Genomic DNA, 24,505 nt, shown 5'->3' with positions numbered 1-24,505 from the left:
TCTGTTTAAACCCATTAAGTCTTTCACTATAACGAAAATTGGGATGTGCCCCGCAGCGGAGTGGTGGGGTCCGGGCCAGGTCAGGTGAGGTTCGAGCTGGCACCAGCCCCGTGCCTCCGTTCCTACGTGGACGGGATGTGCTCCAAGTGGGGGGTCAACTACTGTTCTCGGTAGACTGGGGGGACATTTAAAGGCCCCTAGATCAGGAAATGCCCCCTCAGAATAGGCTTTCATTCACTGGCAGTGCCCTAGCTATCTACCACTAGGGAATCTCTGAAGAAGTGTGTGTCCTAATGTAATCCTGCGTTAGGATACCTTAACCCTGGCTCGCACCTTCCGGTCAGACAACAGATGTGAACAGTAACACCGCCAGGTGCACGCTCCTCAGAACAACCAGCCACATGAAGCCACAAAAGTAGCACAGGCCTAAAATCACAACACACAAGGAAGGGAGGAGGGGAGGGACGGAAAAGAAGGGCACACCGAGACAGGAAACTGGGGCTCTGAGGAGGAAGTGGGAAGAGTGCTGGTACCCCGAGGGATTAGAACCAGTGTCACCACACAGAATGTGACAACTTGTTGAATTAGAAACTCATTTGCTCTGTAAATGTTGGCCCAAATCACAATAGAAAGTTAAAACACACAAACACTATAAAAAACATTTTTAAAAGACAAAGAATCTCTTTAGAATTGACATATTGATATGGAATGATCCTCAAGACATACTGTTACTTGGGGAGAGCAGAGGAGGCTATGTGTGTCGTATGTAAGCATTTGTGTGTGGGGGGCGGGGGAGGCAGACGCATACCACCTGCTGTCCGCGCATCTGTGCATTGCTGTCTCTGAGAGCTCGCTGGGGATGGACGCTTGGAAGGGACTCTGGGAGGGAGGCCTTTGACTGTATCCTTTCTACATCTGGGTTTTTTTTTAGCTATGTAAGTGTATTGGCTAGTCAGAAAAATAAAATAAACGGAAGAATTTGTTCACAATAAAGTTTCTCATTTTTCCCTTCCTCTATCTTTGTCTCTGTCTCTCTCTCTCTCCCATTTCCATGTCCCGTGCCTCCAGTTGACCCCTGGCGGCTCAAAAACCTACACCAACACCCTGGAGTACTTACTGCAGGAGAAGAGGTGAGTGTGGACAAGGGGTCTTCATGGGTGGTCATTTTAGTGGGGTTTGCAGTCATGTCGGGGTAGCCCCTAAGACTCAGCAAATGGCCATCAGAATAAAGCAGCCTCCCTGCCCCAGATCCAGGGTGCCAATTAATAGCAGGTGCCCATCAATATCAAGGACCTGTCATGGTAACCAAGATGCCATCTCAAAGGTAGAGCACACCCAGCCTCCCCACCGTGTCCAAGCCTTCCAGTTCTCGTGCCACCTGTACGCCTTTCTACCCAACCGATGCCTTTTTAGGGAGAATTGAAACGGGGAATGGTGTGCTTTTGGTGCATGTTGCTCAAACTCCTTATGGAGAGTGAGTGAGACGTGCAGGAAGGGAAGAGACGGGCAGTAGAGAAATGAGGAGGCAGGGCAGTGCGGCAGGCGCCTGGGAGCCCCACCTCCTGGCCGGGGTGGTGAAGAAGCCTCTGGGAGAGAGAGGACTACAGAGCCCAGGCCATCGAAGGGGCCCGGTCACGTTCAGCTGGACATCAGTCAGCCAGTGTCTGGCTGGAAAGATGAAGTCCAAGCAAAGGCTGAAACTAGAGAGAACATATTTGAGAACTGGGGACACGTGGCCCAAGCTGGCTGAGTTCACGGAGGGCGGAGGTGGGAGTGAGGTGGACAGAGGCTGAAGGGTGGACTGAAGCGAGCTGGGGACTTGTGGGGTGGCTCTGGCAAGAGAAGAGCCCATGCTCTGGGGAAACCATGGAGGAGCCCCTAGCTGTGGGGTGGTGATGGAATGGAAGGGGGCACTCAGAGAAGTAGTATGGGATGGGGGAATGGACCTCTTAGGCCTCCACTGAGGAGTCCTGCTAGCGGGCTGATTAAGGACTCAGCTGCCAGACCAGAGGTCAGCACTTCAAACCCCCCAGCAGACAAAAGGCTGTCAGTGTCCATCAGGATTCCAGTCTTGGAGACCCTCTGGGGCAGTTCTACTCTGTCCTGCAGGGTCACTGAGTCAGAGTCAAATTGACGACAAGGAGGTTGTTTGCCTCCGCTGCGGACAGAGGCCACAGGCTAGGGAGAGGAAGGCGATTAGGGAGAGAGCTGTAGGGCTACTTTGTGGCCACAGACTCGGGAAATGTGCCCAGGGCTCGGAAGAGTCCAGGGCCCCAGCAGCTTGCCCTGGTCAGTGCAGCAGGCCCGGGAGGAGCGGCACGGGCCGTGGCATGTTGGAAAGGGAGGAGCAGGTCTGAAGTGGCATGCTGATGTGTGTCCTTTCAGGCTTGTCTGACCCAGGAGGTAGGACACAAACACCTCCTCCTCCTCAAACCGTACGGTGAGGGCCTTTGTGAAGGGAAGCCCAGCTGCTCTGCACCCCTGGTCCCTAGACCGTGTCCATGAGGACCCCTGCCGCTGAGCGACAAGGTGGGCAGCCAGGGGCAGCCCTGACCCTGGCTCTGGCTCTCGTGTGTCCGCAGGGAACAGGTTTTGGAGCAGAAGTGGGACAGCCTGCTTCTACAGGACTTTCCCAACTGGGACTCTGTGGACCTAGCTGAAGACAACGTGACACTCACACCTGAGCACAGGTAGGACGACCAGATGGGGGGAGGGGGGAGGAAAGGCCTCCAACTCCAGGGCCACGTCCCAGCAGAGGCACCCACAGTGAAGGGCTCCCCGGGCAGACTGTGAGCCGGCGGGCACATGGTGTCCCACTTCTGAGCCCAGAAGCCGCTGTCCCTTCTCAGAGCCACGTTCCCTCAAGGACCGGAGGCAGGTTGGTCGTCTGCCCTGTGTCAGGACTCGTCTGGGCCTTTGATGGCACAGAGATGTTAACCCAGCCCGCTGGGCCCCAGCTGTCGGCCCAATTTCTAAAGCCAGGTCTAGCTAAATAACTGCACAAACCACAGTCGAAATGAAAACTGTCATTAAAGGGAGAATAGGGCCACGTGGCACTTTTCATTTTCCCTGTAAGTATTGTGATCTGGACGGGGGCTCTGCGGTCCTGGATTTAATTGGGCTGGCTGGCTGCTGGCTGGAGGGAGGGCTGGATCCATCGGGACCAGGGACTCTGAGACGCGGAGGGACAGTGATTAAATCGTCATCCTGCCGTCCAGCAGTCCTTCACCGAGTGCCATTGGTGTGCCAGGCTCTGAGGATCTGACAGGAGCAGGCGACCGAGACCTCCGCCTCGAAGTGGCTTGCTTTCACGTCCCGGATACAAACCATAAATAAGACGAAGATCAGAGGGCTTTGGGAAGTTTCCTTACCTTTCCGTTCAGTGTTCAAGCCTTTCCAAGCCCCTCATTAGTGACGAGTACTGAAGAGAAAAGCCGGATTAGGGAGGGGGAGGGTAAGGCCCATTGGGAGGGCTGTGAAACTATGGGTGGGGGTCAGGGCCCGGGGTGGGAGTGAGGGGGGGGGGTGAGGAGATGCGCTCAGTGGGAGCAGCAGGAAGCTGAGAGGCCTGAGCAGAGTGAGGAGGGGGAGAGTGAGAGACATAATGATCCTATCGAGCACAGTACAGCTGCTCCGTAAGGTTTCTGAGACTGTCCATCTTTATGGGAGCATCATCTTTCCCCCTCAGAGTGGCTGGTGGGTTTGAACCACAGACCTTGTGATTAATAACCCACTACACCACCAGGGCTCCTTAGACAGGCTAATGTTGGGGCTAAATCTCAGAGCTTTTCCTCCCAGTGAAAGAGCAGCCATTCATCCGACACCCCCCTGACCCGGCGGCTGCGTTGAAAATGGGCTGGACGAGTGTGGGGAGTAAGGGCAGAAAAAGGGAGACATGGGGCAAAGGAAGTCATGCATTAGCCAGGACTGAGGGCAAATTCTGGGTATAGTTTCAGGGTAGACCCGACAGGATTGGCTGTGGAGCTGGAGAGAGGGCATCAGAAAAGGAGAGCAACCTAGGTCTCCAGGGTTAGGTTTTGGGTTTGGGCCTGAGCAACCGGCTGGTTTTTGTTGTTGTCAAGTGTTGCCCCAAGTGTTGGCTCCTACTCATAGCGAGCGAAGCCCTGGGTACAGCAGGGGAAACACCGGCCAGGCCTGGGCTGGCCTCACAACTGCTGCCATGCCTAAGCCCATTGTTGCAGCCATTGGGTCAGTCCGTCTCCTCGCGGGCCTCCTCTTTCCCACTACCCTCTACCAAGCATAACGTCCTTCTCCAGGGAGCGGTCTCGCCTGTGTTTTCAGAGATGCCAAATAAAAGTGTTTCCTAGAAACTCCTTTATTAAGTCTTACAATAGAAAGACAAAAATGAATTAGCCAGATAAGGGAGCCCGTCAGCACGCGGCCCTAATGGTGCCTGAAGGATTCACAGTCACATGGCTACACGATGAAGCCCGGAGCACAAAGTCAATTCATCCTGACGTCATGATGGGACGGGACTACGGAAGAGGGAAGGGGGTTATAGTTGGGACACGTACACTATTGCCGAGAAGAAAAGCTTACGAGGTTGGTTCAGGGCCCTCTGACCACTGTGGTCCAGGGTGTGACTCATGATCACACTATCCTGCTGCCCCAATTTCCGCCAGAGAAATTCTTGAGGGTGAGATGCCCCTCCCAGGGCTGGCAAAGTATTTTGCATGGCTGGTAGTAGTCAAAAGGAGCTCAATGGAGCCTGAATGTGTGGAGTTTCAAAGTAGATTTAGGGCTTCTGCTAAACTCTAGCCTTCTGCAAACTGACTGCTCAGAGTTGAAGCTCTCATTTACCCACTAACCTCTGCAAAGTACGTCATCATGTCATGCTCGCTGCTCAGGAGCATTCCGGGTGTCCTTGTTCCAAGACCATTTTGTTTGTTCCGGCAGTCTCAATCATCTTTGCCAACATCATAATTCAAATGCATCGATTATTTCCCAGTCATCCTCACTCTCTGTGCAATGTTCACATGCATGTGAAGTGATTCAAAATACCATGAGTTGGGCAAACAAGCAGCCATCTAGCTCAGCAGCGACAAAGCCCACATGGAAGAAGCACACCAGCCTGTGTGACCATGAGGTGCCAAAGGGATCAGTTATCAGGCATCAAAGAACAAAAAATCATATCATTGTGTGCTCATCTTCCTGATATGATCGCTGAAGACAAATGAGTGCATAAGAAAATGTGATGAAGAAAGCTGATGGTGCCGGCTATCAAAAGAAATAGCGTCTGGGGTCTAAAAGGCTTGAAGGTAAATAAGCAGCCATCTAGCTCAGAAGCAACAAAGCTCACATGGAAGAAGCACACAAGCCTGTGTGGTCATGAGGTGTTGAAGGGATCAGGTATCAGGCATCAAAGAATTTTTTAAAAATCAAATTATTTTGAAGGAGGGGGAGTAAAGATTGTGGACCCAAGACCCATCTGTAGACAACTGGACATCCCCTTACAAAAGGGTAGCAGGGAGGAGATGAGCCAGTCAGGGTTCAGAGTAGCAACAATGAGGCATACAACTTTCACCTAGTTCCTAAATGCTTCCTCCCCTCCCACTATCATGTTCCCAGTTCTACCTTAAAAATCTGGTTGACCAGAGGATGTACACTGGTACAGATAGAAACTGGAAACACACGGAATCCAGGACAGATGATCCCTTCAGGACCAGTGCTCAGAGTGACGATACTGGGAGGGTGGAGGGAAGGTGTAGGGGGAGGTGTGGAAAGAGGGAACTGATTTACAAGGACCTACATAAAACCTCCTCCCTTGGAGATGAACAACAGAAAAGTGGGTGAACAGAGACAGCGGACAGTGTAAGATATGACAAAATAATGATAATTTATAAATTATCAAGGGTTCATGAGGGAGGAGGGCATGGGGAGAGAGGGGGAAAATGAGGAGCTGATACCAAGGGCTCAAGTAGAAAAATGTTTTGAGAATGATGATGGCAACAAATGTACACATGTGCTTGACATAATGGATGGATGGATGGATGGATGGATGGATGGATGGATGGATGGATGGATGGATTGTGATAAGAGTTGTACAAGTCCCTAATAAAAGGATTTTTTTAAAAAGAAAATACGACAACTTGGGTGAAGGGCACCTTAGTCCTCAAAGTGTCACCTTCACTCGGTAGCATGTAAAGCGGGCTTGTGTCACAGATTGGCTTAATGCAATGTGTTGTTTGAATTCTTGGCTACTGCTTTCCATGAGCATTGATTGTGGATCCAAGCGAAATGAAATTCTTGACAACTTTAATCTTTTCTCCCTTTGTCATGTTTGGTCCAGTTGTGCGGATGTTTGTTTTCTTTACATTGTGTAGCAATTCATATTGAAGGATATGTAGTCTTTGATCTTCATCAGTAGGTGCTTCAGGTCCTCTTGGCTTTGAGCAAACAAGGCTGTGTCCTTTGCTTACTGCAGGTTGTTGATAAGCCTTCTGGTGCTGCATTCTTCCCCGTGGAGTCTCCCTCCTCAGAGCATGCCCTCAGCTACAGATTGACCAAGGATGCTGGCAGGATACAATCCTAGTGCAACGCATTTCCTGATTTTTAAACAATCCCCTTGTTCTCTGGGAATGCCTCAATCTATGTACAGGGTTCTCCTGAACAAAATGAAGTGTTCTGGAGTTCCCATCCTTCACAACCTTAGCCAATGTTTGTTATACTCCACGTCATCAAGTGCCTTTACACAGTCAATAAAACAAAAGTAACTACCTTTCTGGTGTTCTCTGCTTTCAGCCAAGCTCCATCTGATGTCAGCAGTGGGGCCATGCCCTCTTCTGAATTGAGCTGGAATTTCTGCGGTTACGTTTTCCCTGTCGATGTGCTGCTGCAACCATTTTAAAATGCTCTTTTGCAAAATTGTACTCGTCACCTTGATTAGGACGAGACACAGCTAGGACTAAAGCTTCCATGCGACTCCGCCCCATTGTAATTCTCGATCATGTGCAGCCTTTAGAAATGGTTGAATGTCGACCAGCTGTGTGTGATGCGGCGGCCCTGCGTGTCCCTTCCCTCTCCTTTGCCGCTGCTGGCAGCAGTCAGTATTTGGCTCACAGGCTCCTCTAGTATTGTAACTCAAAAGACTTTCCCCGCAGCTCTTTCCGTTTGAAATATGTTGAGCACAGCGTGGTCTTCCCTTCGGGTTTTCAAACTCTAAATCTTTACACATTTTATTTTTGCCCTTGACATTATCTTCTTAGCTTCCTTCTGAAATCTTTCTTAAAAATCATTTTATTGGGGGCTCATACAACTCTTATCACAATCCATCCATCCATCCATTGTGTCAAGCGCATTTGTGCATTTGTTACCATCATCATTCTCAAAACATTTGCTTTCTGCTTGAGCCCTTGGTATTGGCTCCTCATTTCCCCCCTCGCTCATGAACCCTTGATAATTTATAAATTATTATTTTGTCATATCTTGCCCTGTCCGATGTCTCCCTTCACCCACTTTTTTCTGTTGTCCATACGCCAGGGAGGCGGTTATATGTACATCCTTGTAATCGGTTCCCCCTTTCCACCCCACCCTCCTGGTATCGTCACTCTCAGCACTGGTCCTGAAGGGATCATCTATCCTGGATTCCCTGTGTTTCCAGTCCCTATCTGTACCAGTGTACATCCTCTGGTCTAGACGGATTTGTAAGGTAGAACTGGGATCATGATAGTGTGGGGGTGGCGGGGCGGGGGGCAGGAAGCATTTAGGAACTAGGTGAAAGTTGTATGTTTCATTGTTGCTATACTGCACCCTGACTGGCTCGTCTCCTCCTCACGACCCCTCTATAAGGGGGTGTCCAGTTGCCTACAGATGGGTCTTGGGTCCCCAATCTGCACTCCCCCTCATTCACAGTGATTTGAGTTTTTGTTCTTTGATGCCTGATAACCTGATCCCTTCGACACCTCGTGATCACACAGGCTTGTGTGCTTCTTCCATGTGGGCTTTATTGCTTCTGAGCTAGATGGCTGCTTGTTTACCTTCAAGCCTTTAAGACTCCAGATGCTATATCTTTTGATAGCCAGACACTGTCAGCTTTCTTCCCCACATTTGCTTCTGTACCCATTTGTCTTTAGCAATTGTATCAGGAAGGTGAGCACACAATGAGAGGTCTGAGGGGCCAGCTTCAATCCCAACTACATGGACACCTGCCTCTCCCCCTAGAAGAAATTATTTCAGAGGACAGCACTGAAGCTGCAGCTCAGGGAGAGGGACATGTCTGATCAGAGCATATGGGAGCAAATGAAGGGAGAGGAAGAGAGAGTGGAGCACATCCTGGCCCATCAAGCCTTGACAACAATATTCCCACTCAGAGCAGTCAATTCACAGAGAAGACCATATGGCTGGCTCCATTATGAGACAGGACATCTCTCACTGACCCATAGCCCTACAGGGGACAACACTGAAGACACAGTGTAGGAATTGCGCCCATCTGATCCCGCCACACAGAGGCAAAACACTAAGAGTGTGCAACAGGACAGCAAGGGGAACAGAACAATGAAGTCCCCAGGGAATACCAAAAAATAGACTTTGGGGCCCGGGAGTGGCACCCCATCAGACTCAATCAGAAAACACTCCTAAAGGCCAACAAACAGTCTTTGAACTAACTACAGGCTTTTCTTTGTTGTTGTTGTTTGTCATTGGCTTTTTATCGTTTCTTTTGTTGCTTTGTTTGCTCCGTCTTGTTTGTTGTGCATGTCATTATCTCCATATCTGGCAGTCCTGCTATCCATAATGTTTCAGTGGCTTATCACTCAGAAGTGGACAGCTTATTCTTTCTTCCTAGTCCAGCGGTTCCCAACCTGTGGGTGACGACTCCTTTGGGGGTGTCAAACGACCCTTTCACAGGGGTACTGGATTCATAAAAGTAGCAAAATTACAGTCACGATGTAGCAACAAAATAATGTTATGGTTGGGGGCTCACCAGAACATGTGGAACTGTATGAAAGGGTGGCGGCATTAGGAAGGTTGAGAGCCACTGTCTTAGTCTGGAAGCCACTGAAACCTGTTTACCATGGGTGCCCATGCTGGTATTTGAAATACCAGTGGCATCGCTTTCAGCACCACAGTCACACAGAGGCCCACCAGTGTGACCTGTGACGAAGGGGATGTTAGAGTTGCCTTTAGTTAAACTGGGAGGACTGAGAGGGACAGGTTGGTGATCAGAAAATCAAGCGTTGGCTTGGGGATCCAGGGGAGAGAGAGATCAAAGAGGGTGGTTCCTTTGGAGGTGCGATCTTATAAAACCTGCTGAAGGTGATTAAAAACACTCAGGTAAATGGAGAGCTGTTCTAGGTGCATTCATTGGAAACCTTAATGTTGCTAGGTGTCAGTATCACCCAAAGGCACCTGTAGATTAATGCAGCCCTATCAAAACCCCAGGAGCTATCTTACAGATGGGGAGGAGGTCCCCGGTATGTGTGTAATGGCAGGAGTCCCTGAATTGCTGCAGTCGTACTGAAAGGGCAGAACACAATAGGAAAAGTCAGACTGCCTGGTTGAAGATATGCTGTATAGCCACAGAAATCACCACAGCCTGTCGCTGGTATAACAATACGCACACCAGCCAACGAGATGGTATTGAGTGTTCCGAGACTCACCCACCTGTCTGTGGTCATCTGATGCTTAGCCAGGATGAAAGTCCACTGGATGGAGAAAGAAGTCTTCCAAGGTGGAAGCCTGGTCGGCTGTTGCTCAGACTAAAATGGCGGAACCGCTCTGGGAAACAGTACGGTGCTTCCTAAGTTTAAAAAGAAAGACCAGGAAGAGAAGAGCTACCCACTTCCAGGCCTGTTCCCTAAGAGATCTGATAAGAGAGACACGTGTTCACTACACCACTATTCGTGAAGGCAAAGAGATGGAAACAACCCGCGCACCTGCCGGGGGTGAGCAGATAAACAAAATGTGCGTAGATGAGGGAACTTCGAAAAGTTCCGGAGACATTGAACAAAAAGATAAATGAAGATAGTGGGATCCCCCACCCCATGAGCATCTATGAGCATCCCCCACCCCATGAGCATTTTGAAGCCGCCTCTTAAGAAGAGTAAGTCCAAAAGTATTGCTACCAAATCGTAGACCACCTCGTTAAACAGAACGTGAGCCCGATGCTGCTCCACGCGTCCTCCCTGCAGCTCTGCACAGTCCGGCCTACCTCTTCCCCAAAGCAGCCTGCACTCGGATTTGCACCACGCCAAACAGCAGGATCACACCCTTCAGAAACTCAGAGCCAGTTCCTGATACACCGTCTCTGAGTTTGAGAACAGACAAGAGAGATCGGGGGGGAAAGTGGGAGTCTGAGAGGGCAGCCCTGGCTCCCCGTCAAAGAGCCAGCAGATGCAGTGACAGGAAGGGCAAACTTCCGCAGCCCAGCGTTCCTGGCATCTGGCTCCTCGGTGCAAATGCCAGTCTTGTTAAAGCTCTTTCCTAACAGACCCGTGATTTTCCCACGTCCTTTGAGAAATCCTCTCCAGATGACCCCTTTGGAGTCCCCAAACGTAGTCTCCCCGGTTGTCTAAGCTGATGGCTTCTGCCTTGGATTTAACTGGCCCAGTGGATTCTCTGGGAAGTCATTGAATGCATCGGACCTTGCTTTGGAACGCTTCCTCCTGAGACCAGGCAAGTATGCTACTGAGAGACGCTTCCACTGTCTGCAGCCCTCCTCGCCGCCCTCGGGCGGTGTCCTGGACGAGTGCAAAGCTGCGGACGCTTGGCCGGATGTGCTGAGTGTAGTTCCCAGGGTCTGGCCACTCTTGCTACCTCTTCCGAGACTCTGCTCCCCAAACGCCCAGTGCGGGTTCCGTGGGGCCTGAGTGAAAGCAAAGTAGTGTGAAGAAGGGACTAGGGCAAAGCGGGGTGTGGGGACCTTTGTCTTAGGTAGAGGCTTTCTTGGGGCCCATTTAGGATCCCCAAATTATTTATATAGTCATGTTAAAAAAACAAAACAAAAAACCCACAAATGGTTATGAGCAGCACTGGGCTGGACTTTTGCCCTTTTTCTCAGTTTTTTTCTGAGAATCATTTCTTGATCTTTTTTGACTAACTCAGGAGTCAGCAAACTCTCTGTAAACTTTCTAACTATGTAGTAACTATTTTAATTTATTACTTTTTTATTAAAAGATCATGTTATTGGGGACTCTTACAACTCCTGTCACAATCCATACATCAGTTGTATCAGGCGAATTTGTACATATGCTGCCTTCATTCTTTTCTAGACATTTACTTTCTATTGAGCCCTTGGTATCAGCTCCTCTTACGGCCCCTTCCCTGATCTCCTTCCCCCCCACAGCCCCCCCGATAGACTGTACATTGTTATTATTCTCATATCTCACACGACCCCTGTCGCCCTTCCCCCATGTTTTCTGTTGCTCTTCCCCCTGGAGAGGGGTGTATGGTTATGTGTCGATCATTGCAATTGGTTCCCCCTTTCTCCCTTCCTCTCCCCCTCTTCCCCCTACCCTTCTGGCATCACTATTGCCACTCCTGTTCCTGGATTCTGGGTGTGGTGAGCTCCCATCTCATCGATACCCGTGTACATGTTCTGGCCTAGTCTGCATTGAGAAGCAGCACTATCACAGTAGGCGGGGCGGTCGGTGAGGAAGCCTCAAGGAGCCAGAGTAATATGCTGGTAGTGTTTCGTCAGTGCTTTACTGCACCCTGGTTGACGCATCCCTTCCCTGTGGCCCCTCAGTGGGGTGATTGTTCCATTGTCTACAGATGGGCTTTGGGTCTCTGCTCCAACCCCCCTCCTTCTCAACAATATGTTTTTGTTTGTTTTTTATGTGTCTGCTGATGCCTGATTACATGGTCCCGATGACTCCTTATGATCACACCGGCGGTGTGCTTCTTCCATGTGGGCTTGTTGCCTCTCTGCTGAATGGCCGCTTGTGTAACTTTAAATAGTTTAGCCTTTGAGGGCTAAGCAGTCTCTGTCTCAGCTATTCAACTCCGCTGGTGTGGTGTGGAAGCAGCCATGGGCACTGTGTACACAAACAAGTGCGGCCATGTTTCAGTAAAGCTTTATTGGCAGAAATAGGCAGCGTGCAGGATTTGGCCCACAGAATATAGTTTTCCAGCCCCCGGCTTAGAGAAAGGCTTCCCCCTCTTCCCAGCCAGGCCAGTGTTGACTGTGCAGGTCTGTGTGTGACCCTGTTCAGATCCTGAGACTGAACAGACAGGCAGAGACCCTACTCACACGCTGTCCATGGGATGGGCTGGCATTCCCATGGGGAGAACCAGGGACAGGTGTGTGGGGGCGCCCCACGTTGAGTTGGAAAGACAGGTGCTGGTGTCCTATCCAGTGACTCAGGAAGTGTCTGGATGGCCATGGGGGAGCACACAGAACCGTTTCAATCAGTGGTTCAAGGCCTCTGTCTAGGCCCTGGCGGCATTACGTGTCATGAGAACAGTTTTCTGGGTTGAGGCCCCTAGGTTTGATTTCCCCGTTCTCTACTCAACCGGATAACCTTGGAAGGAATTAAAAAAAAACAACTCTTAAAGTAGTAGGAAGAATCGTTCCAGCTCTTTACTTTCTACGGAGCACATTGAGGGCTCAGGATGCTTAAAAGGCCGCCCCTCCGCCCCCTGAAAGTGAGTGTGCCAGCAGATGAAGGTGTGCCTTGCCTTGCCTTGCAATCCCTCGTCATCTTCAGGCACGTGACGTTTTGAAGGGGCAGTCGGAGAAAGGCCTTCTGACAACAGAGCCCTTTTGTCGTCACCACTTTGAGGTGGTGGTTTTGATGTGGGATCATTTTGATGGAAAGAACAAGCCCTCGCAGACCTGCAAAGCCGATCCCGGCTCCTCCCGCCCCTGCGTGCTCCAGGAGATGGCGTGGGGGCCGCGGAGGGGAGTCGGCCTGGGAAGGGGGGAGGCCGAGAGTCAGGCCCGTCAGCCAAGTCATGTGTGACCGGAAGTCATGCATTGGCCACAATTGCTAGCCTTCGAAGGAACCACTAATCATTTTGAACAAGGGTATCTGTTCACGCTGTGGGAATGAACTTGCGCCTTAAAGGGACAGCCTGCTGACTGTCTGCTTCTTCAGCGGGAAGGCCCGCGTGTGTGCAGGAGCCAAGGGGGCGCCTTCAGCCACAATACCATGCCTTATCCTCGGTTCTCGGCTGCCAGGAAATCCTCAATTAGATTGGGAAGAGTCATCTCCGGGCTCTTAATAATGCACAGACAGTAAATTTAGTATCACAGACTCTCTTTGAAGGATAGCTAAGATTCCCTTACAGGCAAGCCTAGTTCTTGCAGACTTTTAATTTGTACAATAATTTGTACGTGATTTTCTTAACTTAAAAAAAAAAAAGCAAGATGCGAAGGAGTCGCTACTCAGAAAACTCAAATGGCACAGAAATGAACAAAGCTGACAATTATTTGACCACGTATGTGGTGATTTGCCAAGGCAGCTTCCGGAGGCTGCAACATGAGGGGCCAGGATCGCCCCCGCTCGGGACATCGCTGCCGTTGGCTGTGATTTTTTGTTGCTGGTTTTTTCACCGCGGTAAATACATATGTAGCAAAACATTGGAGAAAGATTTTCCTCCTTAACAAAATGACATTCTTCGTTGGTTACAGGGATGGGCAGAGAAGGAAGAGAGGCTCACTGGAATAGGGTGGACCTGTGTTACCTCCCGGGGGTGCAGGGGGTGACGATGGACGACAAGAGGGGGTTAGCACAAACGATGGCGGCCGGGCAGGCACCGGGCGGCGTATAAGAAAGTAGGCTTGTCATCGCATCAATCTTAACGTGTTCAGTTCAGAGACTTTGGTCATGTTTACCGAGCTCCCTGGTCTGTTCCTAAAGTTTCCCACCAGCCTGAGACGCTCAGCATGCCCCTAGCGCCGGGTCCTCTTTGCCCTCTCTCCTGCCGGTTGTCTTCATGACAGCCCTGCTCTGAAGCGGTCCCTTCCCTTGCCACTGAGCTACAAAGTGACCGGCCAATGGGGCCTCCCTGCCTCAGTCCCACCACCACCACTGCGCCGGACCCCAACCTCCAGAGGCCAGATCCTAACGGGGGCCCGGAACGCCCTGTGGGCCGAGACTGGGCCCAGCTGGGGACCAGGAAGGACTGACGGCCATCTTCGCTGAGTGAAAGGGAGGAGTGCCGTTAGCTTATTTTAGCTGGTCGTTGGTAAACAGGTATTAAGCAGAGCTCATTTGTATGGAATAAACAGGAAGTGTGTCCTTTCCGTCTTATCTTCCCCCAAACTGTTCGGGGGGGGGGGGTGCACGTGTATAGACACACGTGCACACACACACATACACTGTTCTGGAACTTGCTCTTTGCACCCAACAGTAGGCCGTGGTCGTTGCCCCATGAGGCTGCGTGGGGAAGGGATGTACCTCATTGTTGGGCAGCGGTTTCATTGCCCATCGGGCCCCACTGCTGCAGAGCTAACCACTCATAACAACCCAACAGGACAGAGCAGGACTGGCCCTGTGGGTGTCTAAGATGGTCCCTCTGGACAGGAGAGTGAAAAGCCTCATCTCGCTCCCTCAGAGCAGCTGGAGACTTTGAATCGCTGACCTGGTGCTTAGTTAGCCTGTGGTGAGCCGCCCACGTCCACCACACTGCCCCCAGGGCCAGGCTGTGGCTATGTCTCCTCTCCTCTCCTCTCCTCTCCTCTCCATCCTTGGCCTGTTCCTTCCCACCAGCGGGCCCAGCGCAGACCTGCTGCATCCCACCTCTGAGTGGGACAGGCACGTGAGATGCTCCACCAGCTGGCTCCTACTGTTTTTCAGCCTGGCCCCTGCCCTCCCTGGGCTGGTACTTGATGCCCCAACGGGGCCTGGCACATCCCGCCCTTGTGTACGTCCATGTGTCTGCTGCTGCATCCCCTTCCCGGGACGCCCTCACTGAACGCTGCTGCACCGAGCACTCTTCCTCCTGTGCCCCTGCCCCGGATGCAGTCACCTGGGGGCTGCAGCGATGGGAGATTTCCAGGGCAGCCTACACCTGACTCACACAAGTCAGCCCGGCAGGGAATATAGGAGAAACTCAGTAAAAGTGTGAACAGAACAGAGCCAACGAGCGGGGCTGGGGTTGGGCTCCAGGAGCGGTGGTCTGCAGAGAGGGCTTGGGCAGGAGGGGAGGGGAGGGCGTTAGTCCAGGGTCTGGTGGGCTCCTCCCCCAACAGCAGGTGGCGCTGTTCCCCGCACCAGGCCACCAAGCCAGCCGGGCAGCACCCACCACCCGTCTCTCCCGGGGCTTTGGCTCTGGAGGGCGGGGGCAGGGTGCCCACTGCTGTTCTCTGATGGGGCAGCCACCCGGCCTCTCCAGGCCACCTTCCGAGCTGCAGGCGTAGGTGCACGGCTGACGCCGGCCTCCTGACTCTCGTTTGCCAGGATGTTGGTGGAGAAGTACTTTGTGCCGCAGGAGGCCCTCCCGCAGGTTCATCCTGGAAAGACTGTGTTTCTGCCCAGGAGCCACCCCCCGCCCTGCTCCCTGGACTGCTCATACCTACAGCCGCGGAGCCTCCTGGAAGGGCTGTTCCTCAGGTAGGTGTGCACCTGGGCCCAGGTCATGGGGGCCCTGCGTGAGGGAATCCAAAGCCATGTGTCAGCCAGCTTGGTAGTGTCCATTGTTAGGGCTGTAGATAAGATAGCCACACGCGTCTACCTATCATATTTATTGAGTTTACTCACTTAGGTGCGCATTCTCTAAATAAGCTCTCGTGGGATCGAATAGGAAGTTGCTGACTTGTGTCTGTCCCCGAACTGCTGTGGCCTCTCTCACACTTCAGCGCCTCAAAGCAGCATCTCTCTGGCACTGTGCCTGACACCCTGGAGCCCCCTCCCCGCAGTCCTCCAGAGCACGTGAGCGTCGTGTGCATGCTCATCCCCTCGTTCAGAAACTTCTCAAGCGCAGTGCTAACACGGAAAGTCTCGTCTGCGCCACAGGTGCACTCTCTGTGACAATAGGGCAGCGTATGAAAGAGATCTTTAAAAAAATAAAACTCCTAAGAGGGAGAGACTGCCTGCAGGGTTCTGCAAGAAGGCTGCCCACTGGGTGCTTAGACCATTGCTCTGCTGGGGTCCCGAGCCAGGCGAGAGGATGCAGAGGGAGCCCGGGGGAGCTGCCTCTGCCGTCGTGTTGGGCCTTATTGAGCCTTGGGTATAGAAGCTTTGCTCTGTCCTCCAGCGCTTCAGACCTTGCTGACGTCTCCCTTGCCCATGCTTCCTGTTGTGGAATGGCATTGACATGGTGCCCACTCACAGCAGCCTCCTGTGGCAGAGGGGGACTAGCTGCGTCTTGGGGGTTGCTAGATGGAAATCTTGACAGAGCAGCTGGCCTGTCTTTCTGCCGCAGAGCCTCTGGAAGGGAGCTTTGCCCGGCAGCTTGACTGTGGCACCACAAGGGCTCCTTTTACGAAGCCCAGGTTCATCGGACTCTGGAATATAGAGATAATAAAGGTAACTCTTACCATTTTGACGTGGCCCCTTTCAATTTTTTGTTATGAAAAACTTCTAACGTGAATAAACCAAGACGCAGACCCACTACCATCGGATGGCCAATTCTGACTCGTGGCAACCCCATGTCGAGGGTTTCCCAGGCTTTGTGAATTTTTATGGGACCAGACAGCCTCCTCTTTCCCCCACTGTGTAGTGGGTTGGTTTGAACCACTGACCTTGTGGTTAGCAGTCCAGTGCTTAGAAACGATAGTACAATATATGCTCCTGTACTCCTCACTCAACAGTGCTTGGCTCAAGGCCAGTCCTTTTTTCATCCCTACCCCACTCACTGATACCATGTGAGCCAGCCCTTCAAACCCCACCCCAAATAAACTTGACACTCATATGATTTAATCTGTCACTGTCTTAGTGTATATCTCAAGAAGGAACATCAATGTTTATCGTAGTAATTCCTTAATGCCAGACTTTTTCAGTTGTCTTAATATGTTCTTTAGGGCTTGTTTGAGTTAGGTGCTAATGAGCTCCAAGTATGCAATTAGACAGCACAGTGTTCATGACGAAATAATTGCATTGTTTTGATATTCTAACACGTCGCTATTTTCTTCATTCTTTTTGGCATATAGATTTCCAAGCTTCCTATTACAAGGCAATATGGTAGAGAATATTCTTAAGCATAAATGTTTTTCCAGAGAACCAGAAAAGATTCCTAGCTGTGAGATTACTGGGTCTGAGTAGGTGAGCATTGTAAAGATTTACACTGGCCCCTGGATGCGTTTGAATTACGATTTTGGAGAAGAAGACTGAGGATACCACAGACTGTCAGAAGAATGGAGAGCCTGTCTTAGAAGAAAGCCCAGCTGGGATATGCCTTTGAAGCAGGGACGGTGAAACTTCATCTTGTGTGCTCTGGACAGATTATCAAGTGTCACCAGCTCCTAGAGAAGGACAAAAGAGGCTTCTGGGAGACGGGCTGGCAGAGCGGCTGCGACCCTGGGCTCAGCACATTGAGGACTTCCGAGCTGGGCAGTTGTTGGTCCTCTTGTATGCAGGGCTGCTGTGATGCAGCAGCGGCTACGAATATTACCAGGTGGAAAAGGGGTGTCTAATTAAAAGATAATAAAGGTGGGGTGTCCAGGAAAGGAAGAGAGTAGAGCTGGGAAAGAGAGGGACAGAGAGTGGGCTAGAAGGAAGCGGGGAAGAAAGAGGAGGAAGGGAGGCAGCTGCCTATGCTAGCTTGGCCTTGTGGTTTGTGCTTATGCCAAGTTTTCTGCCCCTGACTTGAGGGAGGGACAGGAGCTAGATGACAGATGAGATGGCCTGTGGAGCAGTGACCTAGGAGCAGAGTGTCCCTGCTAACTGGGGCCAGGTGGCCGCCCAGCTTCCCTGAGTGAGAAGTTCAGGTCCTCCACCCACAATCTGGTACCAAGTACACAGGGAGATGGCGGGCCTGGCCCTCAGATCCCTGGGCTTGCTTCTCTGCCGCACAGGCCACTCCGGACTCCCACTGGGCAGTGGGAGCGCAGCTTCCGCTTTCCCAAAGTCAGGCTTTCCTTCCTCTCGGTGCCAAAGGCTTCAAGCTTAAACCCAAGCGTGAAGAAGCCTTGCCGCTCAGGAGTTCACGTCCAGCCCGGAACGTGGTGATTGAGGAAGAGTGAGAGCTGACTAGACCGCGTAAGAAAAGGAGCCTGCTCAGTTTCTCACCCCACCCAAAGCTAACACTTTGTGTGTGTGATTACGGTTAACATTTGGTTCCAGATGCCCTACTCTTGAGTCAGCACGTGCTATCTTTCTCATCAGAGGTAAAGAGAGTGGATGTTGTTTTGTTGTGCTTGTTTGTTTACTTTTAATTGCTTCTCGAAATAGTTTCACTTCTCTCCTGGCTTCCATGAGCAGGAAGCCTGTCTCCCCCCTCTCCCCCCTACACTGTACCGCGTGGAGAGTCCTGGCACGAATGAAGTAAGCTAAATTTGTCTTCGTCCAACTTGGGAGCTGAGCTGCAGACAGCGTCTTCCTGGGATGGGCCTACCCAGGTGCATGGGCAAGGGGCTTCAGCCCAACCCCCACAGATGAGAGCGTGGGCCTGAGCCTCAGGACTGGCCTGGGTGACCTCCTCTCAGTGCCCTGGGACCAGTCGCCGCCCTTTGTCACCGCAGAACCGCCGTGGGTTTGTTCGCCTCGCTAGACAGCAGTTCAAAAGGAAATCCAGTCCTCCGAACCTGACGCCCACACACTGCTCCCTGGCTCAGGTGGCTCCACAGGAAGCGGAGCGATTGCCTGCTGAATTATTCATAGCTGCCCCCCACCCTCCGTGTGTGTGTGTGTGTGTGTGTGTGTGTGTGTGCGCGCGCACGCGCGCACAAAGCAGCGAGTACTCCCTGCAGAACTACCCATGCGTGGGAGGGAGAGTCACAATCCAAGGTCTTCCCACAAGTGCCCGGGCCACTCTTCAGGTGTAGGGTGGGTGTGCCCATAGGAGCCTGAGTGCCACTGCCCCCCTTTTGCTTAGCAGCGCAGTCCCTGCCCCCGCCACGCCACCAACTGGAGCAAGTAGGCTGTGGGCGTGCCTCCGCCTCCTTAGCACAGTGGAGCTTGCACCCCAGAGCACCTGTTTTGCCTGAGCTAGCTCCTCCTCTTCCTGGCACCCTTTCCTAGAAGCTGGGGTGACAGGCTGAGCTGCCCACCTGACTGTGCCTGCCCCTCTGAAACCAGTGCACCAGCAGAAGCCTGGCTGGGGTTGGGGAGACTGATGAAGGTGCTGGCCAGAGAGCAGGTCCTGAGGGGCCCGGGCTCCCGGTTCCTGTCAGCAAAGAAGGAAAGGAGATGACCACCGCAGTGAAAGTGCTAGCCCTTCGTTCCTTCCAGCCTGCCTTTGGGCCGCTTGGCAAGGGTGCAAAAGCTGGTCTTAGATCAATCACTGCGCCAGGTGTTTATCCCTCTGCCTTCACTTGGGATTCCCCGGGCATTTAGAGACTGCCCACTGGGCTGGCTGCCCATACCATAGATGCGGAGGCAAGAGGCTGGAAGGGTCTTTATTTGGACATTCTTAGGAGGAGGAGGCTCCAGAGCCCACCAAGCTGAATCAAGCTGGCCCGTTCTTTGGCTTGTGACGTGCTCCCTTTCCCTCCAGGGCGTGACTGCCTTCCCCTTCCTTCCTTCCTTCCTTCCTTCCTTCCTTCCTTCCTTCCTTCCTTCCTTCCTTCGGGACAGACGTCTGTCATTGCGATCACGGCTGGGGATTAGCAGTCCAAGGCCCGCAGTGAGACCCTCCCTCTGGGAGCCAGGCTGATGGCTCACGGCTGTCCCCTAGGTGCATCACCCCGTTGATGGGGGCTCAGCCCCTTCCCACCCCCCCAGTCCTCCCACACTCATTGGATAACTTCAGACCCTCAGCACTGGCTTGGCTGCTGGGCTCCGGCTGAACCCCTTGCCAGAGTTCTTGATGTGTGGGTTTTTATGCCCTTTTACTGCCCTCCTCCCAGCCACCACCTGCCGCCCCCACCCCCTCCACGCTTCCCCTGGGCAGGTGCCACAGGAAGGACTCCCCTTCCTGCCCCAGAGTCGAGACCAGGGCCCTTCTTCTTGGGCCAGGGCCAGGCTCCAGGTTACCTCCCGCCACCAGCTGGGCTCTCTCAGTTCAGCCAAGGTGAGGCAACACTACTCCCTGGCTCTGAGCAGACACTCAGCTTGTGATTGAGCTGGCCCTGGCCGGGGTGCTGCCTGGCTGCATCTCATCTAGCTCCACACAAAGAATTTCTCCAAAGCCAGCGGCTTGGACGAGAACAGGGAGATGCCCTTTGTGACCCGCTCACTCTCCGGGTGTGAGAGCCCAAGCATCCGCCCCAGCAGCAGTGAGCTGGGTCCTGCCTGCCAGACTGCTCTCTCAGGCTGTCGGGCAGGAAGGAGTTGCAGTGTTGGGGGGCGGGGGGGGGGCTTCTCCCCCAGAGCAGCACGTGGAAATGCATTGATCTGAGCCAACAGGGTCTGTGCTGTCAAACCCCCCACTGGGACGTTGGCAGGATGCCCTGGGCCCAGAATGCCAGAGCATGCTGTCTCCTGAGAATCCCCGCAGCCTGGCCACACGGCCACTCTGAGAGGTCCCCCCAGACTGGGCCGGGGAGGTGCCCGCTTGCATCCTGGGCGCTGCCCTGTGCTTCTGCCGGGCATCTCAGTACATGTTCCCGGGGTTCCTCTGACCATGTCTCCCTGTGGGCGTCTGTGTGGCCGGACACGTGGGACACAGGGGCGTGTGCCAGCAGTCTCGGAGTGCACATGTGCAAACAGGGTCGTGTCAGCGCTGTGAGCTTCACAGCGACAGGCACAAAGCGGCTTTCTCCTCGCAATCTCAGTCGTCAGGGGGTGGGCGGGGTGGGGGGGACAGGGTGCAGTTTGTCAATCGCTTGGGCATATTCAGAGAGACAGCAGCTTGGCTTGGAGGAAAATCCCTGTCTGCGAGCATTCTGTTCCTGGCAGGATAAGATATGATGCTCTTTTAAGAAAGAGAGAAAGGGCGAAGGAGAAGGTTGACCTAACACAGGAAATTTCTATTGAGTCATGACATGACATACCAGCGTGGACTTGGCCATCCAAAAGAACAAGCGTTTCCTGTCATCGACGTTCATTGTCTTTAGCACGTATCTAGAGGGAGAGCAAAGCGCATTCACAGACTGCAGACACGAGAAGAGTCCTTCCCAAACCCAGTGACTCCTGGGACGGAGAAGGAAGATGGGGAAAGCGGGGTCACTGGGTAAGCATCAGACTGCCACCCTCAAGGCCAACGGTTCAGATCCACCAGCCGCTGGTTCCTCGGCAGAAAGACGGAGCCGCGTGCTTCCGGGAAAATCTCCATCCTCTAAAGCCCAGCGTCAGGTTGCTGTCTGTTGGAACCCTTCCGTGGCAGTTGTTGTCTGAACCCTTTCAAAATGGTACTTGCCTTTCCCCACAGGAGCTAAAACCATGTGAAACATTTCAACTCTTGGTCTTACAAATTAGATTCTCCCAAGGTAACGGGGTGTTCGCAGCATGATCCCTTTAGCTGTGCCAATCCACGCATGACACTTGCCCGTTCATTCCTGTGCACCCACCCATCCCGCCCCACTCTGTGCCCGGAGGGAGGGGTAGCAGCCTGCTGTCCAGAGGGAGAGGCCCACCACCAAGATGCTGAGGGAGGGGCAGCCCTGTGGCCAGCAGCTGCTTCTGGGCCAGCCGCTGCCCGGATGGTTTCTAAAGAATCCTGTGTAGAGCCCTCCCCTGCTATTTCCTTCCCAGAATCTCCCTGTTCTGGACCCCTTTCTGTTATTTTCCCATCTTCTCAGGTGTCCGTCCCCCTTTGTTTCGGAAAAACACGAGCCTTGGCAGAAAAGCTACCTGTAACCAGAGCCCGGGGCACTGGCTGAGGGCCCCAGCCGTAATTCTGCCTGCCTGCTGCCGCCCGGAGCCGGGGAGAGAGGCGTGCCTCCTGGGTCTGTCCTCGCCCTTTCTGTGGTGCCGGTGTCTTCTTCGGGGCTCCATCTCTTACACGGAAAAGGCCAAGCCTAGTACCCGGCTGTGTGAGACCCTTGGAAGGCAGCAGGAAGCCCTCTGGTTCTGACAGCTGTGGTTCTTCTGACAGCACCCTGCCCCATGGGCTTCAAAAGCCTTTTCACCGATACACTAGCCCCTGATGGGTTCTGTAGCATCTTCGTAGTGATGTTGAATAATGAGAACCTCCCACAGGTTTCGGAGCTGCAGGGGCATGGCAGGTCAGCTGGCAGGTCAGCTTCTGCAGCCTGGCTGCCAACTGGCAGGGCCTGGAGGCCCCCCTAACCTCCCCCTCCCCCTTTGCCCCCACAGTTCTCCACCAGCCCAGCGGCTCTCCTTCCTTCACACGGGCCTCTTGAGCAACCTCTACCTGCGCAGGCCTGACTGCCCCGTCCCCCTGCTGCAGTGGCTGTTCCAGGTGAGGACCTCAGACCTGCCACTAGGTGGCGGAGCATTCCAACTTAGTAGCTCGGCAGGTTTTCTGCTGGCTGCCGGCCGGCCGGCCAGGAAGACTGGGCACTTAACCTCTTCTTGCCTGGGTGCTTATCCCAGACTGAGAGGAGGGAGTACCAACCTCTTAGTGAACCTTGATTCTTGTGGGGGTCTCACGGAGCTAGGGGCAGAGCTAGGAGCTTTTGCCGACCCCACCATGTTGCCTTGCAGGGGGCCGCCAGAACCCCTACCTTGGGGGCTTTCCCTTGGGGACTTGTGGGGGAATCTCTCAGTGATCCCACCATGCTGATCTGTGTGTGCCTCCTCTGTGTCGAAGCTCATCTCTCATGAGGCCAACAGTTCCTGGCCCCTGCCCCTTGTCCATAGCAAGGAGGACACTGTGGGGCGGGGGGGGGGGGACCCCCTCCTCGTGAATCTGGACCCGGGATGCATTCCGCTCTGCAGATGGAAGTGGGCTGGGAAAGGCAAGAATCGCTGTCCCATTTGCCCCAGTTTATTCCACCCGGAGTGGGTGCCAGTCAGGCTTCCACATGACCGAGGGAGGAAGACGGGGCTGCCGTAAGGAGTGGCAGCCTGGGAAACCCACAGGGTCGCTGAGTCAGGGTCAACTCCACGGCAGTGAGACTTTGCTGTGGCTGCTGCTGGTTCAATCCAGGGCAAACGTATTGCCTGTGCCCCCACCCTGTCGCTGCTCTGGGTTCGAAGCCTCTCAAAGAGAAGCTGGCCAGTGGGAGTAGGGTGTCCGTCAAGGCACCAACTGTTGTGTTTTGAATGCAAGGCATGAATCTGCAGGCCTTGATCCCCTTCCAGGACTGGCTACTGTGTAGCCAGGCAGTGGTTGTCTGTTGGAGCCTGGACCACAGCTGTACACTGGAGCTGCCATCCAGGGCTGGGTTCTTCTAGGAACTCCTCAGCCTGGGCAGGCTGGCTGCCTTCCACAGAGAGCCCTCCAGTGTCCTCCTCTCCCCTTTGAGGTCCTCCTTGCCCCAAAGGAAGAAGTCGCCCGCAGCTCTGCAGACTCTTGCGTGACTCTGGCTCTCCCCCCTCCTCCAAGCCCGGCGGGGCATCCCGGCTGAGTAAGTGGGAACAGTGCAGCCATTCTTGGTCGGCCCCAGCAGTGCAGCCTCTTTGGGCTGGCTCCTTGTACAGGCTCTGACAGGACCCACAGTGGAGCTTTGGGAGACACAAAGAATCCATCGGAGACATCGCCCACAGAGAGTCTTTGTGACCCCAACTCGGTGGCGCAGATGCCTGAGCTGCGGCCTGTCCCTGTGAGGGGTGGGTGAGCCTTCTTTTCTCTCCCCTCTCAATCCTACCTGTCAGAGGACTCTGAGCTCTGATGGGGCTGGTTTGACTCTGACTTTCCCTCTGGCAAGGTGTTGCCTGAATCACAGGTGTGCAGCCAAGGAACTCTGTATTTCTGCTTCGGTCCCTTACTTTGTTAAGGGGGCCCACAGAGCCAAGCCGCTCACAGATCCATTGAGTAGCCCTGGAAACTGCTTTGCCCAGTCTTAGGCTCCTGCCCACAATGGTGACACTGCGAGTGCAGTTCCAAGGTTTCAGGTCCTTGCAGCCTGGGAGTAGACTTTTCAGGGATTCCAGTAGGTTCATTCTGGTTTGACCCCTGCTGAGAATCTGCATTTCCACCCTGAGCCAGAATCTGCATTTGAACAAGATCCCCAGGTGATTCTTAGGTGTGCTTAAGATATTTACATAAGAATCACCTGGGCATCTTGTTCAACTGTAGATTTTAATTCGCTGTATCTGGGGTGGAACTCTGAGCCCTGGTACCAGAGTGAGTTATTCAAAGTGAGCAGCATGTTGGGCTGCTAACCATAAGGTCAGCAGTTCAAAGCCCCCAGCCACTCTTGGAGAGAACGGCATGAGGTATTCTATTCTGGCAAAGAGTTAGAGCCTGCGGAAACCCACAGGGGCAGTTCGACTCCGAGTGAGCGTGGGTTCTTTAGGGGCGAGGTGGAAATGCAGGGTACCCGGAGGAGAAGAATTGGTTGGAAACCCTTTCCCCATTCCAGTGATATCTGCTCATTAATTCATTCAGCAGACCCAACCCTTTCTGGTCGTTCTGAATGAAGGCAGGTGACCCA

At 53.2% G+C, this 24,505-nt stretch overlaps 1 protein-coding gene across 1 annotated transcript in view; it reads left to right on the top strand.

The window, feature by feature from the left end:
• The window catches only part of FAM178B (family with sequence similarity 178 member B), a 131,660-nt gene that overhangs the window by 11,422 nt on the left and 95,733 nt on the right, over positions 1-24,505 (top strand). Inside the window, exons 3-6 of the mRNA XM_075562677.1 lie at positions 1,069-1,130; positions 2,583-2,690; positions 15,363-15,515; positions 22,260-22,365. Coding sequence (XP_075418792.1) covers positions 1,069-1,130; positions 2,583-2,690; positions 15,363-15,515; positions 22,260-22,365 — 429 coding nt within the window. The remainder of the gene's footprint in view (positions 1-1,068; positions 1,131-2,582; positions 2,691-15,362; positions 15,516-22,259; positions 22,366-24,505) is intronic.

Source organism: Tenrec ecaudatus, chromosome 11 (genome assembly GCF_050624435.1).
Source record: "Tenrec ecaudatus isolate mTenEca1 chromosome 11, mTenEca1.hap1, whole genome shotgun sequence".
Classification (NCBI taxonomy): Eukaryota; Metazoa; Chordata; class Mammalia; order Afrosoricida; family Tenrecidae; genus Tenrec; species Tenrec ecaudatus.
Note: the sequence above shows the minus strand (reverse complement) of the source record. Positions and strands in the feature narration are given on the sequence as shown.